The sequence below is a fragment of the Acomys russatus genome, chromosome X (assembly GCF_903995435.1).
Source record: "Acomys russatus chromosome X, mAcoRus1.1, whole genome shotgun sequence".
NCBI lineage: Eukaryota > Metazoa > Chordata > Mammalia > Rodentia > Muridae > Acomys > Acomys russatus.
The window spans coordinates 124,420,171-124,439,098 of record NC_067169.1 but is presented as its reverse complement, the minus strand read 5'-3'; the positions used below and the strand labels follow the sequence as shown (position 1 = coordinate 124,439,098).

The window sequence follows — 18,928 nt, the reverse complement described above, 5'->3', positions numbered from 1 at the left end:
ATTTATGATTTTCTTTCAATGATCATTACTATTACATATATATGTATATATACAAATATATAAATGCAACCCTGGGGAAAAACCTTCTCTGTTCAGATTCATGATCCATTATTTTAAACTTGGGTTCTCTGTTTTTTTTTTTTTCAGTTCTTTCCATATTCTGGATATTAATCCTCTGTCATATGTATAGCTGGCAAAAATTCCCCCAATGTTATTTATAGAGATTTATTTATATAATGTTTTTATAGCTGGTATCTCATACCTTTGTTTTCAAAATTGTTACTTTATCACTTTAAAATATGATTTATTTATTTATTATTTTATTTTATATTCATTGGGTTTTTTTGCCTACATGTGTGTCTGTGTGAGGGTGTCAGAAGCCCTGGAACTGGAGTTATAGATAGTTGTGAGTTGCCATGTGGTTCCTGGGAATTGAACCAGGGTCCTCTGGAAGAGCATCCAGTACTCTTAACCACTGAGCCATCTCTCCAGCCTTCAATATGAGTTTTTATAGATTGACCTTACGTGAAATTTGTACATTAATTTCTAAAAGAATTTAGCTCTATCCAGTGTTGAAATTGTCTTGTCTATGAACATGGTATTTCTACATATTGATTTCTTTCAAGTCTTCTAGAATAGTTTTATAGATTTCTTCATGTTGCTTCTCTATATTTTATTTCCAAATATATTAGAGTTTTTGTTGCTTTTGTAAGTTTTACTTCATTTTTACTTTCTCTAATTAAGTAAACTGGTGTGTAGAAAAGTCATTTACTTTCTGTCAATTCTAATTTTTTGTAACCTCAACATAACAAAAGAATTTCTAGAATTGTACAAAAATACCGTGTGCAGTCTTTGCTATTTAGATATATATCTGAGCTTTTCATACTGATGAGTTCTATATACCGAAATCACACCATTTCTATCATAGAAATTGAATAGTATTTTTAACAGTTGACAGGGGGCTGTCCTTTGTTACTCTTACTTGTTTGTTAGTAAAAAAAAAACAAAAAAGTCTTTTAGAAAGAATGTTTTTTGACTTTTGGTGTTTAGTTTTCCTAAATAAGTATTTCTGTTAAATCTGATCTCTCTCTCTAGAACTACAATATGCTAGCACTGTGATGCGCTTTGATTATGTCTGGCTTCGAGACCACTGCCGCTCAGCATCATGCTATAATTCCAAGACTCACCAGAGGAACCTGGATACTGCCAGTGTGGATTTATGTATCAAGCCAAAGACCATTCGTCTGGATGAAACCACACTTTTTTTCACTTGTAAGTGTACAAGGGACGTGAATTTCTTTGAGGTATTCTTCTAAAGAACAATGACTTTATGAAGAAAATGGTTTGGCTTTTTCCAGTATAGGGCATTTTTATGTTAGTTCCCCCCCCCCTTGCTTTGGAAACAGTTTCAATACCCTTTTACTTTTGTTTTGTTACAACTAGCATCATAATTTTGAGACAAGATAATCTCTAAGCTAAAAACATTGCAAAATTTCAAGGATATCTGCTTTCACCACTCTTTGTTTTGTTTTTCCTTCTTTGTTTTATATTTTGTTTTTGAGACAAAGTCTTACAATATTTGCCTATTTGTTTTTAAATACACTATGTAGATCAGACTGGCCTCAAACTAATGATTCTCCTGCCTCGGGCTCCTGAGTGCTTTGGTTGCAGGTATAAGAATTCACATTTTTAGCAGAAAGTAGGAAACCTTACTTCCCTTACTTATACATACCCATACCTCCCTGGGCACCCCCTGTACCAGGAGACTAGCCTAAATGGCTTCCTGCATACCACTACTCCTGCTGAAGCCCTCTTGTGCTTCCTGAGAATCATGTTCCAGGTGCCAGCCACTGCATCCTGTGCCAAGCTTACCTGTAGCTCACCAGGATTTTTGTTCCAGGATCCCAGCCTACATATCTTCTGTCACAAGAAGAGTATCAGGTTTTCACTGCTTAGGTCCACCCATATCATCCAAGAACCTCTTGCACTAGGGAAGAAGCCTAACCCTCTCCTGCTTAGGCCTACCTATATACATACAGGAGTCACACTTCAGGCAAGAATCATGGGATCCTGTACCATGTCCACCTACAGCTCCTAGGAATTTTGCTCCAGGAGTACAACCAACACAAGCCTCCTTCAGAAAAAAGAGGATTGGCTAAACCTACTTGAGCCTGCCTACACCACTCCAGAACTTCTTTTGCAAGTTCTACAGAGGAAAATGGGCATCTCTAACCTTCTCCTGAACATTATACATTTCTATACTAAAGGAGAAAGAGAAGTTTAAAAAGACTTAAAGGAAAAACTCAACCAACAAACTACTCAAGATATGCAAGTCCCAGAGCAGGGAGAAACACACACACACACACACACACACACACACACACACACACACACACACGACAAGACAGCATGTCTCCTCTACAAGTTGTCAATCACATAATAGTGACACCTAATGTAAGTGACCTGGAAAAACTTACAACTATGTTCAAACAATTCAAAGACATGAATTTGCTTCAAAATAATAACATGAATGAAATACAGAAATCAACCCAACATACAAAAACATAATTAAACAAAAAGAATTGCTGAACAAGAGCCAAGCTAAAATAATGGTGGAAATAAAATTTCAAAAAGTCATAAATCTCAATAGAAAACTTTACTAGCAGAATGGATTATATAGAAAACAAAAGAATCAGGGCTGAAAGAAAAGTGGAGAAATTTGATCAATCAGTAAAAGTCAACTAGAAGGTTTTTAAAAAATATATATTAACAGGTAAGAACTAGAGGAACAAGGAGTTTGCTGTGAGATTCAGTCTCCTAGTAATGTCAAAAGCTGTACCCCTAAAGTCTCACCAGCATGACTGCCTAAACAGGAACTGAACAAGAACAACAATAGATATGTTAATATGGATGAGGAAAAGCCAAGGAGGCCTTAACCCTACACAAAGATCGGTAAGCAACTAAAAAATGATGAAAGTGGGAGAGGAGTTCCTCACCACAGAGTACACCAACTGCTTATCCAATACCAAATAGCCCTGAAAACATACATACAAGTAACATTATATAGACTAAGCAGGTTGTATTTATGGATTTAGAAAAATATACATATAAAAACAATGAAAAAGAGACTTTAAATTGGGGTGGTCATTTATTGAAGGATTTGGAGGAAGGAAAGGATGTAACTATATTATAATAAAAAATAAAAGAAAATTTGAAAAAATATGAGAATGAGGCCTGTAGAGATGGCTTAGTCTGTAAGAGCAGTTGCTAATCTTGTAGAGGATGTAATTGGTTCTGAGCCAGCTCCCAACCATCTAACTACAGTGCTGGCGGATTCAGGTCCCTATTTTAGCCTTTGTGGTCACTAAGTGCACACGCACGCGCGCGCGCGTATGCGCGCGTGCACACACACACACACGCACACCAGAAAATGGGGAAAGTCTGGAATACTGGTTTTTAAAAACCCTAACCTTGGAATTGTGAGCACAGAATACATATCAAAAGCATAGAGAATAGAAGAAAACTTTCTAAATCTAGAGAATAAGATGCTCATTGAGGCATAAAAGGCTTACAGAACACCAAAGAGACGGGACCAGAAAAGAAACTCCTCATTGCAGGTTGTAGATAAAACACAGACTAAAGAAATGATATTGAAGGTTGGGCGAGAGACAAATCAAGTCACTTATAAAGGTAGGCCCTTCAAAATAACATCTAATTATTAGACAGAAACTTATAGAAATAGAAAGGCTTAAAAATATGGAAAATATGTAGCCCAAGTTCTGAAACAACAACTGTCAAACTAGACTACTATACCCAGCAAAACTGTCATTTAAAACTGAAGAAGTAAAAACTTTCCATGATAAAAATAGATTAAAGGCATTTATGGCCACTAAGACAGCACTACAGAAGATATTTGAAAGACTACTTCAGTCTAAAAAGAAGAATAAACATACCCAAGAGGTCACAGGTAATAAACAATTCCAGAAGCGTTAATTCAAAGAGGTTCAAGAAAGCATCACAAAACAATAAATGACACAAATTAATATATAACTTTCAATAAAATCTCTTAATGGTTTCAGTTATTCAATAAAGAGACACAGATAATCAGATTGGATTTGAAAGCAGGATGCATCTTTTTATTTCCTCCAAAACCATACCTCACCACCAACAATAGATACCACCATAGGGATAAGGGATGAAAAAATGTAGTCCAAGCAAACAGAACTAAGAAGCAAACTATTCTAATATCTGACAAAATAGACTTCAAATTATAACTAGTTAGAAGAGATATGGAGGGTCACTTCATATTCATTAAAGAAACAACCCAAGAAGATACTACAATTGTAAACATACATGCACAAAACAACCACACACAGGTACACAAACTTTTATAAAAACAAAAGCATACTGTTAGATCTGTAAGCACAAATTAACTCCAACACACTGATCATGGATGACTTTAATACCTCACTCTCACAAATAGGTTGCCTGTGGGAAAAAAACAAACAAAAACAAAACCTAAAGAGAGAAACTCTGCAGTTAAATTAAGTCATAAAATAGGCATAAAATCAAAAGTAACTAATAGACATTTACAAAACAACTGAACCAACACTAAAGAGTATAGACATAAATTAAAAGAAGTAGAGATTATTAAAAGGGATATAATACAACAGAGACTTAGAACATTCAGAGAATCATAAAGGATATACTATAAAAACTTATAATCAGCTGGGTATGTTGGTGCATGCCCATAATCCCAGCACTTGAGAAGCAGAAACAGGCAGATCATTGTGAGTTCAAGACCAGCCTAGTCTACAAAGCGAATACAAGACAGCCAAGACTATACAGAGAAACCCTGTCTCGCAACAAACAAACAAGCAGAAAACAACTTATATTCTAGAAATGTGGAAGATCTAAAAGAAATGGATGAATTTCTAGATGCATATGACTTCCAAACTTAGACTTGTATAAAGTAAATAATTTAAACAGACCTAAAGCAGGCACTTAAATAGAGACAGTCATTAAAAATTCCTCAACTATTAAAAAAAAAGTCCAGGATTAAATGGATTCAGGACATAATTCTACCAGATTTTCAAAGAACACTGATACTCTTCAAATAATCCCATAATATAGAAATGAAAAAACATTTCCAAATTGTTTTTATGAAACCACGAATAACTTGATACCAAAGCCAGATAAAGATCCAAAAATTATAAGCCAATCTCTCTGATGAACACAGACACAACAATTCTCAATAAAATACTTGTAAAATAGAATACATCATGATAAAGTGGGTTTCATCCCAGATATGCAGATATGATTCAACATACTAAGTCAGTAAATATAATCTGCCATAGAAATAGACTAAAGGCAAAAAGCACACAATCATCTTATTATATGCAGAAAAGAACTTTGATAAAATACAACATCTACTCATGATAAAAGTCCTAGAAAGAATCAAGATGTAGAGGATGTATCTCAAATTAATAAAGGTAATATACAGCTAGTTAAAAGCCAATATTATACTGAACAAAGAAAAACCCCAAGTATTTCCACTTAAATAAAAAACAAGACAAGGATGTCCACTTTCTTGACTCCATTCAATATAGAACTTGAAGTCTTAGCTAGAACAACAAAACAAGAAGAGATAAGATGGATATAAATAGGAAATGAATTAAAATATTCTTATTCGCAGGTGATATGATTCTATGTATAAAAGATCTTAAAGACTCCAAAAGAAAACTCCTACAGCTAATAAATACATTCAGCTAAGTTGCACCGTGCAAAATTAACATGAAAAAAAGAAGTCATCCAATGGAAAACACTGAGAAAGAAAATAAGAAAACAAACCCATTCATAATAGCCTCAAAAATGAAATATCTTGAACTAAACTAAGTGAAAGACTTGTATAAGGAAAACATTAAGACACTTTAAAAAATGAAGTAGTTAACAGAAGATGGAAAAATGTCCCATGGTTATGGATTGGCATTGGGAAATGGCCATCCTATCAAAGGCACTTTATATATTTCATGCAACCCACTCAAAATTCCAATATACTTCATCACAGAAATTGGAAAAAATGTCAGCATTCATATGGAAGCAAAAAAGACCCAGGATAGCCAAAATAATCCTGAACAATAAAAACAATGCTAGATTTATCACCACCCCTGATTATCAAGTTATACTACAGAGCTACAGTACTAAAAATGTCATGTTACTAGTGTATAAACAGACATATTAGGATTGGAGAGGTATCTCAGTGGTTAAGATTACATATTGCAAAAAAAAAAAAAAAAAAAAAAAGATTACATACTGCTCTTGCATAGGATTGAAATTTGATTTCCAGCATTCATTTTACAAGTAAATCTACTTTATGTAAATTTAAGTTTGCCACAGCCTATAACTCAAGCTCTAGCGGATCCAGTGCCTCTGGCTTCCAAGCACAGCTGCTCAATATATCAATATAGCTAGGAGATAGAAACAGCATAGCTATCTATCAGCTGACGAATGACAATTAAAATGTTGTACATATATACAACAGAATATTATTCACTTGTAAAGAAAAATAAAGCACACAAGTAAATGGATGCAGCTGAACGTTTTCATTCTGAGTCTGGTAACCCAGATAAGCTTTGAATTATTACACATGTATCTAAATTAGAGTAACCATAGAAGTCAGAAAAAGAGTAAAAGGGCATAAGAGTAGAGATTTTCAAGGGGAGGGTGATAGATATCAGGTAGCAATCAGGTGGTATGAAGGGACAAAGGGGAATAAAAGAACAGGAAGGCTTAGGTGGAATGAAGAATAGGAGAGAGTGGGGTAAAAGAAGGAGTAGTGAGAGAGATAACATTTGACAAAAAGCCATATGGAGATCTATTACTGTAGACGTTTCCTAAAATATATAGTAAACAAGCATAAAAAGAGTTTAAATACTGTTACTATACAGCAGAGGGAAAAATGCCTATCTCACCCAGTATAGATTATCAAGTAAAAACTTCAGTACCAGTATTGGTTAACTGTTTTATAGTGATTGTTTAATGGAAGAGAAGCAACATGCTACAGTTTGGTTCTTTGGGTCAATCCTTTAAGTATGTCAGCACATTAAAGGGCACAGCTGAAACTCTACAGCTTTGTCTTGTAATCTCCCATGAATATGGGAAAATTTGCAGTCTTCTATAGGACATCTCCAGACAATGTAGGAATCAGTTAGTAGCACAAGCTCAATAATGAGATAGAAATGGATAGGAACATTCATATATAATATTTTCCTCATCCTGGAAGAGTTGTCTCCATCTAAATCATCTCTCAAGAAATTAAATGAGGAGTCATGATAACTCGTTTGAAATAAAGTCATCATCAGTTTGGTATTTGCAAAAGGAATAATCGCAGACATATTGTAAAGACTTCTGAGATGCCATGTAATTCTTATACACACACACACACACACACACACACACACACACACACAAAGGTTCAGGAACCACTTAAGAAGTGGGGGCAGAAAGAAGGTTAAGAGCCAGAGATAGTATACTGCAGCAAAAAAGTACTTGCTGGACATGACTAGGACATTGCATACAGAACTCACACTGGTTGTGACTGTTTGCACATGATCAAGCCAGCCAAAAGACCCAGGATGCATGAGGGAGGAACTCATGAATTCCCACCCATGCCTGAGGAGCTGTTAGCAATTGTTAGCTGCTGCGGAGGGGAGAGGCAGTTTTTTTCAGGAATATGATCCCTGAGAGGCTACCCATGCCCCAGTGGATGGCCCTAAGCCCATATACATATATACTAAGTAGACTCAGTGAGTTGAAAAACAAAACACATGAAGATTTAATGGGAAAGTGTTGGGCAAGAGGATTTGGAGGAGAGGGAGTGGGAGGTGGATTTGATGAAAACATATGCATCTATGAAAACATCAAATAATTAAAATTTAATACTAATATTGAAAAAGAATGAATATTTCTAATTAATAAATATTTAGAAGTATTTCTAAATTTTATTTTAATGTCTTTTTTCTCCTTAAAAGGGCCAGATGGTCATGTGACTAGATATGATCTGGATTGGCTGGTAAAAAATAGCTTCGAAGGGCAGAAACAAAAGGTTATCCAACCTAGAATATTATGGAATGCTAAACTCTACCAGCAAGCCCAAGTTCCATCTGCTGATTTCCAGAGTTTCTTAGAAACGAATGAGGGACTGAAGAAGTTTCTGCAGAACTTTCTGCTGTATGGAATTGCATTTGTAGAAAATGTCCCTCCTACTCAAGAACATACAGAAAAGTTGGCAGAACGGATCAGCTTAATCAGGTAATTTGCTAACTTTCTGAAATTCATAGTAACTAATTTCTAGAGCATGGGCACCAATTAAAAGATGTAAAAAGAGCTATCTCATTAAGCATTTGCTTCAAATACATCAGGCCCAGGTTCAGTATCCCTAAATGCCATGCCCCCCCCCAATAATCTTTCTGCCTCTCACTCCCTTCCAACGTCTCTTTCCCTTTCCCTCCCTCCCTTCTCTGTCATTACTTCCTCCATGTACTGTATTCTGCTCAAAAGAGGCCTGAATTTGTACTGAACTTTTAAAAAATAGGTTGATGGCCCTGAGATACCTTTTCCTTTCTGAGGAGATGTTTGGGGGTGGATCTGAGGAAGAGGGGCTTTGGGGGAAGAGACTGGTGTGGTTTAGGTTGGTGAAGCTGTAATCGGGGTTTAATATATGAGAGAAGAATAAAAATGGGTCTAAAAAAATCCCATTTTTATTTTCTTAGATTCCTAACTTTCAATCATAAATTGTTTGTTAATGCTTCATTGAATACATTGTATTGCATTTAATTAGCATATTTGCACCCTATATTTTATTTTGGTCATTACAGCAACCTTTTTAATCATGTGTTTTCTGTTTTCTACTGATAAGAACCTGATGCTAAGATACAATCAGTGACTTTTCCAGGATTACTCTAACAGTAAACAGTAGTGAGAGGTTAAAATACCTTAGACTTCCCAATCCTAAATATAGTATTATTTCATTACTATTTTCATTTCTTGTGAGCATATAAATTGATCTTCTGTAGCACTCAATGTAACATAAAGTTACTTCATTGCAATTAGTATTTGTCTTTTTTTAAATGAGACTCACACGTTACTGGTTCATTGTATTATCCAGGCTGTGTAGCATCTATGGTAGTGCTAGTAGAGCATAATCAGCGTTTGTGAGCCATTCTGTCCGAAACACAATTCCAAAGCTATCAAGTAAAGGAAACAGATAAGCAAACAATTGAGAAATCTTGGGAAGTTTTATTTCAAAAGAAAAATCATTTCATTTTGAATAACAAATAACGTGGGAACTCTTCTGTCACCCTTGGTTATTACATTATCTAATATATTAGAAAAGGACTATTGTTGAAAAATATTAATATTAATGAAAGGTGGTAGTTGTTATATAAACCAGTTGAAATTGTCACTAAAAGCAGCCACATAATTATTTCTATAAAAGAAAAGTAAACATAGGGAATAGCCTTGAATGAGGGGACTATTAACATAGTCATATAAACAATATGCAATGATCCTTGAGCTTTTAGAATGTTTAATGTTTTGATGGGCTTCAGTTCATTTTCCTAGAGTGTCAATTGGTGACAGAATTTTCAAGACTTTGTTGTTGTTTGGGGTTTTGTTTGGCTGGTTGGTTTGGTTTTTGAGACAGTGTTTCTCTGTGTAGCCCTGACTGTCCTGGACTCACTCTGTAGACCAGGCTGACCTTGAACTCACAGCGATCCACCTGCCTCTGCCTCCCAAGTGCTGGGATTACAGGCATGTGCCACCACTGCCCAGCTCAAGAGTGAAAGAAATGTACAAATATCTAATGGTTTCTTCTTGATTTTATTTGGCAGAGAAACCATCTATGGAAGGATGTGGTATTTCACTTCAGATTTTTCCAGAGGTGACACTGCATACACCAAGCTAGCTCTAGATAGGCATACTGACACAACCTACTTTCAAGAGCCCTGTGGGTAAGTATATTAGACTTTCTAGTGTAGTGTCCTTCTAGTTGATGGTCTTGAATAGTTTCTTAATTGCTTTCTATTCTGTTTCAATGAAGGTTATACCTACTTACTGTGAACTTTCATGTTTCTCTCTATTCTACTGGAAACATAGTCATTTTAAAATATTCTAGTTCAACCTTCATTACACTTTTAGGAATAAATTTTGTGTTTAAAATATAACACCTATACATGTGGGAAGAGACAGACCCTGGCTTATGCTGTAGCCCTGGTTGCTCTGACCTAGAAATAGAACTCACTATGTAGCCTATTCTTGAACAGTCCTTCTAAGTATTCCAAGCCACTACATAAGGTTACAATATTTTCTCAAAGTAATTATAACTCACCAAAAAAGTTAGCTAACTATAAGCTTTAGAAATTATACTTTGGCAGGACCAGGCATGGTGGCACAGGTCTTGAATTCCAGCACTCGGGAGGTAGTGGTAGATGGATCTTACTGAGTTCAGAGAGACAGCCTGGGCTATACAATAAGAATTTATGAGAGATGGCTCAGAGGTTAAGCACACTGCCTGCTCTTCCAGAGGTCCTGAGTTCAATTCCCAGTAACTACATGGTGATGGCTCACAGCCATTGATAATGAGATCTGGTGCCCTCTGCTGGCCTGTAGGTGTACATGCAGGCAGAGCACTGTATACATAATAAATATTTTTTAAAAGAATTTATCTTTTAAATTTTATATTTTCTTACATTCAGTTACTATATTATAGCAAAGGTATCAGTCCTACAAACACTGCTGTTATTAGGATGGTATTAAAAAGACTAAATCCTACAAAAAGGGGGAGAGGAGAAATGACTAAAATAAAAATTTTTCATAGGAAATCAGTAGCTATTGAGCCACAGATGTCATATACTATATTCAGATTCCTTACTGTTTGCTACTTATTAGAGGCCTCTATGGTTGTTACTTTGTGGTTGTTTATCTTGTTTCTGCATACAGATTTTGGGGCTGAGACAATGATATTACTAAGATGATTTGCATGTACATATGGAGTAAAAAAAAGATAGCAGGGAGCCTGATCTACACAGTGAGTCCAGGACAGCCAGGGCTACAAAGAGAAACCTGTCTCAAAAAAAAGATAGTAGAAGAGAGTGATTACTGTTACATTAGTTTATTTGAAGAGTTTGTGTCTTTAAAATATTTTGGGCCAATGAAATGACTCACCTGATTAGGATACTTGTCACCAAACCTGGTGACCTGATTTCACTCCCTGGGACATTCACGTGGTAGAATGGGAGAACCAATCCTCACAAGTTTTCTTTTAGCCTCCATACATGTACTATGGCATGCACATGTGTGCACATTCTATGACCAACACCAGAGATAAACTATGTTTACTTTTAACCTTTCTAGTGAATTGCAAAGAGTGAGTAGATTTGCAGCATAGTGATAGTAGTGAAGAGTTAAGGCTGTGACATCATCTAGACCTGGATCTGCAATCCAGTCTGAACATGTATTATTAGCTTTTTGATGTTGAACATGTAAGCTAAACTCTCCAAGCTTCTATATCTTCATCTGTAAAATGAGATTAGCAATGTAATCTACCCATTAATATTGATAAGAGATTAAATTATGCAATAAATTTAAAGCACTTACTATTCTGCTCAATATATACTAAATATTCAGTGAGAACTAGTTGTAATTACCACTTTAGTTGTTGTAATCAGGACTATCATCTTCATTGTTACATGCCTATATTTTATGAAGCCACCTTTGCTGTGGGTGTTATCTTCCGTTGGAGATTCTCCTCTTTCTTTAGCCTTTCTATACATGTTTACTTCTTATCAGTCAGCTTTTTATTAATTCTCTAATTTATATATTTGCCTAGACTCAGTATTCTCTTTTCCTTTGTGTGTGTTTCTTGTTTCTATATCCTTTTATAGCTAATCTTTTTTAAAATCTACATTTAATACCTTTCCAATATTATTATTAGAATACATTAAGTGTAAGGAGGGGTCTCATGATAGTTCTACACATTCTTATATAATGTACTTTAATCATATTCATCCCTTCTATTATTCTTACCTATGTACACGCCCTTCTCCCTTTCTATTATCCCTAGTAGACCTCCTTTCAGTTTCAGGTCTTTTTTTCTCCTAATCTACTTCATGTTCAATAAAACATATAATACTTGTTTTTGTGGCACTGACTTACTTTCCATAATATGTTGATCTCTAGTTCCAGCTATTTTCCAACAGGTAACATTTTTCCATTCTATTTAAAAGCTTAAAACATTTATATGTAAGAGTGTGTTTGTGTGTGTGTGTGTGTGTGTGTGTGTGTGAGAGAGAGAGAGAGAGAGAGAGAGAGAGAGAGAGAGAGAGAGAGAGAGAGAGAGAGAGAATTTCTTTCCACTCCTCTATTGATAGGTAGCTAGGCATATTTTATAAGTATGGTGCTGTGAACTGTGTGGCAGTAAACACAGATCTGCAACTATCACTGTGGTACTCTGACTTAGTTCCTTTGAATATATTCCCAGGAGTGATATAATTAGATAATTTTTTGTTTTATTTTATTTTATTTTTACTTAAAATAAATTTTTTTTCTCACAATATATCCTGGTTATGGTTTTACTTTCTCTGACCATCCCAGTTCCTCCCACCACCCCTCCTATCTACCCACCCCCTTTCTGTCTCTCATTAAGAAACAAATAGGTCTCTAAGGGATATTAATAAAAATTAAAATAAAGACTACCACATCAGAATAGAACAAAACAGAAAGAAAGAAGCCCAAGAAAAGACACAAGAACTGGATACAGATGCAGAGACTCGTTTGTTCCTAAACTCAGGAATCCCATGAAAACATTAAATTGAAGCCCACAAAGGGGTAAAAGAGGAGATAAAAGACATAAATAAAATAAAATAAAAATTAAACATAAGATAAAAATTTTTAAAATCTCTAAGACAACATTATGAGACAAAAAGCCTCCAAAGACGCCAGTGAGCTCTTTTTCTGTTGCTCATTTACTTCTGGGCATGCAGCCTAACCCTTAAGAGTAGTTTGTTTGCCCAGTGAGAGTCCCTTGGAACAAACTAATTTCTTATTTGCAAGTGGTTGTCAAGTGGGGTTAGGAATGGGGACATGTGCCTACTTCTCCTTTCAGCCCTAGGACCTCATCTGGTGCAGACACATGCAGGCCCTGTGTGTGCTGCCTCATCCTCTGTGAGCTCATATGTGCACCAGTCTTATTGATTTAGAAGGCCTTATTTCCCTTGGTGTCCTCCATGTCCTCTGGCTCTTACACTCTTTCTGTCTCCTCTTCTGCAAGGAAGCCATAATACATACATCAAGGACCTGGTGCAGACCCATGCAGGGTGTGTGCTATCTCAGGTTCTTTGAGTCTATATGTGTTTTGATCATGTTAATTTAGAGGGACTTGTTTTCTTGGTGGCCTCCATCTATTCTGGCTCTTACACTCTTTCTGTCTCTTTTTCTACAAGGTTCCCTGAGTTCTAAGGGGAGGAATTTGATGGAGACATCCCCTTTAGGGCTGAGTGTTCCAAGGTCTCTCACTCTCTGCATAATGTCTGACAGTGGGTCTCTGTATTTGTTCCCATCTGCTGTAAGAGTAAGCATCTCTGATTATTGCTAAATAAGGCCCTGAACTATTAGTATAACATACTGTTATTAAGAGTCATTTTATCGCTACACTCATTTAGTAGAACAGTAGTATGTGGTTTTATCCCAGGTCCCTGGGCTATCTAGTCTCAGATTTTTGGTCATCCAAGCAGTGTCTGGTATGGGTTCCATTTTGTGGTGTGGACCTTAAGTCAAATCAGATATTGGTTGGTTACTCCCACAAGCTTTGTGCCACCATTGCCCTAGCTTATCTTTCAAGCAGGGCACCATTGTAGATGGGAGGTGTTGTAGCTGGGTTAGTGTTTATCTTTCTCATTTGGTAGCATGCAGAGTACTTTCCAGTACCGTGAACACTAGTTAGTAGGTGTGAAGGCTCTATGTAGGCATCAGCTCAGCTTCTCCATGTTTGAACAGTTCTGTAGGTGTTAACTTCAGCAATAAGGCCTTGCTGTCAGTTTATGGAGAACCACCTATTTATTGTCTTGGCAATAGCCTGGGTTGTTTGTGGATTCCCATGAGACCTCTTAGACTAACAACTCAATTTTGTGTAACCCATTCCCAGTACTGGACGCTTTATTTGTTGACAAGAGATGGCCAGTTGGATTTGTCTCCCCCAATTTCCTCTAGATCACACATATATATGACGTTTCTACTGTATTAGGTTTCTATACTTCCCCTCAAATGGCTCTTAATTTTAGCCATGTCTCTCCATATTCCCTCTGTCATCCTCCTCTGTGGTTGTATGGATTATAGTTTGGTTATCATTGAATTAACAGATAATATCCACATATAAGCAAAGGCATGCCATATTAGTCTTTCTGATATAACTAGATTATATGGTAGTTTCTGTATTTTAGTTTTCTGAGGGGCCTCCACAATGATTTTCATAGTGACTGCACTAATCTACATTCCAAGCTGTAGTTATGAGAGCTCCTTTTTCACTCATCCTCACCACATTTGTTATTTTCTCTTTTTTAAAAAAAAAATCACTGTATTAATGCTTTAGATTTTTATCACTTCCAACTCCTCCATGATCCACCCCTGACTCCCTAAAACCCATTTTCATGGCTTTAACTCAAATTTGTGTTGTTCATATACTCTTGTAGCAGAGGCATCCACTGGAGCAGAGCCAAGAACCACACCATTAAAGAAAACTGACTCTTCCTCACCTAGAAACCATCAGTTGTCCATAGCTCTTCAGTTAAGGCTAGGAGTTCATGAACCTCTCCCTATTTCATGCTAGAATCTTGTTTTCTTGATTAGCTACTCTTAATGAAGTGAAATGTAATCTCAATGTATTTTAATATAAATTTTATTGATGTTTGTTATAAATAGTAATGAGTTTTATAAGGAAATAATTACTGTTCCTCAAGGCTTTCATACTTAAGATAATCCAAATGACTTCCTCCATTTTGTTGCTTTTATCACCTACAGACCACAAAATCTACTTCTCTTCTGAGTTAAACATTTTTAAGTGGCTACTAAATAACCCAAACACAGAAGTTTTACAGAAAGTTCAATATAATCAGAAATTTCTTATTTTAATTGTATTTGTTTTATATTCTTCTTGATTTTATTTCTTTATCTTTCCTTATATTTATTGCTTGCTTTACTTTGTGGTATATTTTTTACATTTCATTAAATTGCTATTAAATTTTGTAGGAAAATATAATTACAGTTTCCTCTTCCTTTTCTGCCTTTAATGGCTCTGCTGTACCTCACGCCAATTGAAGCCACAACCTCTTTTTGTTATTATTACATAAGCAATGTGCTAGTTTGAATGAGAATGCCCACCCCATAGGCTAATTTAATTTGAATACTTGGTCCCCAGTTGGTGCAACTGCTTAGGAAGGATTCAGGATGTGGCTTTGTTGGAGGAAGTGTGTTATTGGGGTGTAATTTGAGATTTTAAAAAGCCATTCCTAATTACCTAGCTCTCATTCTCTCTCTCTCTCTCTCTCTCTCTCTCTCTCTCTCTCTCTCTCTCTCTCTCTCTCTCTCTCGTGTGTGTGTGTGTGTGTGTGTGTGTGTGTGTGTTGTGTTTGTGCATCAAGATGTAAATTCTTAGCAACATACTTCCTGCCTGGTGCCATGCCTCCTACCATGATGATCATGGGCTTTAACTCCCTGGAACAGTGAGCCCCAAATTAAATACTAACTAACACATACACCTGAATATAGAACTACAACCTGCTCAGCTGTCCAGTGTTGTTTGTATGTACATGATTCTAGTACTAGACAACCACTTAGTATTGGATAAACCAATTAAGCAGCTCATCCATGAAGAAAAGTATTTCACCTGCTCTCAGCATTCTTTAGTTGCCTATACTTCTTTATTTAGGGTTAGGAACCCATGAATATTTCCCTCTTCCATGTTAGCATATCTAATGCTGTTTTTCTCCTTCAAGCCTTAATTAGGAAGCCATATTGTTGAGGTATCATGGGCAAAGTTTCTCTGTGAATAAGAGGTGACACTATATAGACGGCATAATCTCACAGCAAATTTCTTGGTTTTCTGGCTCTTACAGCTTTTCTGCCTCCTCTCACCTCTTCTACAATGAATGCCTGAGCCTTTAGGTACAGGAATTGTATTGTGTATGCATCAACTGGGATTGGGCATCCCATGATCATTTTTCTATGCATTTTCACTGGTTGTGCTTTTCTGTAATAGTTTCTATCTGTTGCAAAAAGAAGTTTTTTCTTTTGTTTTTGTTTTGTGATAGTGTGAGAGCCACACTTACCTGTGGGTAAATCAATAATATTTAGAATGTAGTTAGGAATTCTGTTACTTTAGTAAAGGGGTAATAGTAGGTTCCCCTCTAAGATCCATGACCACAATAACCTTGAGTGGTTGACTAAATTTCAAGTGACAGCTATGATTTTCCTCCTGTTGAGCAAGCCTTAAATATAATTCAAAAGCTGTTGGTTACAACCAAGATATGTGTCACTATTGTACCCTTAAGGCTATTGTGCCATCATGGTCATTCTCATGTTTCATGGATGTGATAACATGATAGAACTATTGATTGATTCCCTCCCTTGAAAGCTTGCATAGCACCTTATGTCTAAAGTACATGGTATCTTCAGCAATAGGGACTTATTCTCATCCTCAGGAAGGCAACTAAAAGCAAAAAGAATACCCTATATTGTGTTGGGAGTTTCTTGGGCACCCCTGACAAACAACTCCAAAGGGGGTTTCTCATGTCTGGTACTGGGGTTTTTGTTAGTCAATGTCTCTTGGAAGGAATATTGTTATCCCAAATAGGATAACTTCATTTAAACTATATATTTCTATGTATACACATAGATTTATATGTGCTATGTGTTATTTTAGGTGGATAAATTACAGTAAGATTTCTTAAGGCATTCAATTTTTGGTTTTCTTTTATTTTTTACATCACTTCTCCCTTCCCTTTCCTCCCTTCAACCCCCACCCATATATTCCTTCACTCCCTCTTTCAAACTCATAGCTTCTTTTTTAAATTAATAGCTGTTGTATGCATATATATAAATAAAATATTCTCAGTCTTTACAATGTTACTTGTATGTATGTTCTCAGGGATAGCCATTTGATATTGGATAACCAATTGATATTTCCAACATTATTTATTTTTTACTCTCTCTTTCTAAATTGATCTCTTTGATGACAATTAAACTCTTCCCTGTTTTACCCCATACTCCCCCCTTTGAAATCACTTGCACCTTGCTATTTCCCTAGACCCATATCTATCATCTTGCCAAAATACAAATTCCAAATAGATTTTTAAAAAACCCAATGTGAAACCTGAAACACTCAAACTGCTAGAATAAAAGATAGGTAATACTCTATATATTATCAATGTAGAAAAGGAATTTCTGAATAGGACTCCAGTTACCCAAGAATTAAGGCCAACAATTGACAAGTGGGAGCTCATAAAACTAAAATGCACAAGAATATTTAAGACCTGTAAGACAAGAACTTCAAGTCTTTGCAGAAAGAAATTGAAGAAGATATCAGAAGATGGAAAGATCTCCCATGCTCATGGATAGATAGGATTACTATAGTAAAAATGGCCATCTTACCAAAAGCCATCTACAGCTTCAATGCAATTCTCACCAATATGCCAACACAATTCTTTACAGACCTTGAAAGGGCAATTCTCATCTTTATATAGAAAATTAAAGACTTAGGATAGCAAAAAGAATTCTGTACAATAAAAACTTCTATAGGTATTACCACCCCTGATTTCAAGATATACTACAGAGCAATAGTAATAAAAACTGCATGGAACTGGCATAGAAACAATGACATTATCAATGGAATTGAATCGAAGACACAGAAATAAACCCACATTTCTATAGGCACTTGCTTTTTGACAAAAAGCCAAAACCATACAATGGAAAAAAGATAGCATCTTCAACAAATGATGCTGGCCTAACTGGATGTCTGCATGTAGAAAAATGCAAATAGATCCATATCTATCACCCTGCACAAAAGTAATGTCCAAGTGTATCAAAAACCTCAACATAAAACCAGACACATTAAATCTATTAGAAGAAAAAGTGGGAGAAAAGTCTGGAACTCACTGGCACAGAAGACAGCTTCCTGACCAAAACACCAACGGCTCTGGCACTAAGATCATCAATTAATAAATGAGACCTCATGAAACTAAAAAAGCTTCTGTAAGGCAAAGAACACTATCAACAGAACAAGATGGCAGCCTACAGATTGAGAAAAGATCTTCACCAATCCTACATCAGACGAGGGCTAATATCCAAAATATATAAAGAACTTAAGTTAAATACCAATAAACCAAATAATCCAATTAAAAATGGGGTACCAAAAATGGGCTACCAAGATAAACCAAGACTTCTCAACAGAGGAATATCTAACGGCGAAGAAACACTTAAAGAAATACTCAGTGTCCTTAGTCATCAGAGAAATGCACCCTCAGATTCCATCTTAAACTCATCAGAATGGCTAAGATCAAAAATTCAAGTGCCAGCATATGCTGGCGATGTGGAACAAGGAGAACACTCCTCCATTGCTTGCGGGAGTGCAAACTTATACAACCACTTTGGAAATCAATATGGTGCTTTCTCAGAAAATTAGGAATAGGGCTACCTCAAGACCCAGCTATTCCACTCCTGGGCATATACCTGAAAGATGCTCCACCATACAACAAGGACATTTGCCCAGCAATGTTCATAGCAACCTTATTTGTAGTGGCCAGAATCGGGAAACAACCTAGATGTTTGATAGAACTAGAAAAGATCATCCTGAGTGAGGTAACCCAGATACAGAAAGATA

General features: G+C 36.0%; 1 protein-coding gene across 3 annotated transcripts in view; it reads left to right on the top strand.

Annotated features, from left to right (window-relative positions):
* The window catches only part of Tmlhe (trimethyllysine hydroxylase, epsilon), a 76,083-nt gene that overhangs the window by 45,489 nt on the left and 11,666 nt on the right, over positions 1-18,928 (top strand). For all 3 annotated transcript variants that reach the window (XM_051141690.1, XM_051141688.1, XM_051141689.1), the window contains exons 3-5: positions 1,096-1,272; positions 8,031-8,310; positions 9,891-10,010. In XM_051141690.1, the coding sequence (XP_050997647.1) occupies positions 1,096-1,272; positions 8,031-8,310; positions 9,891-10,010 (577 nt within the window). The remainder of the gene's footprint in view (positions 1-1,095; positions 1,273-8,030; positions 8,311-9,890; positions 10,011-18,928) is intronic.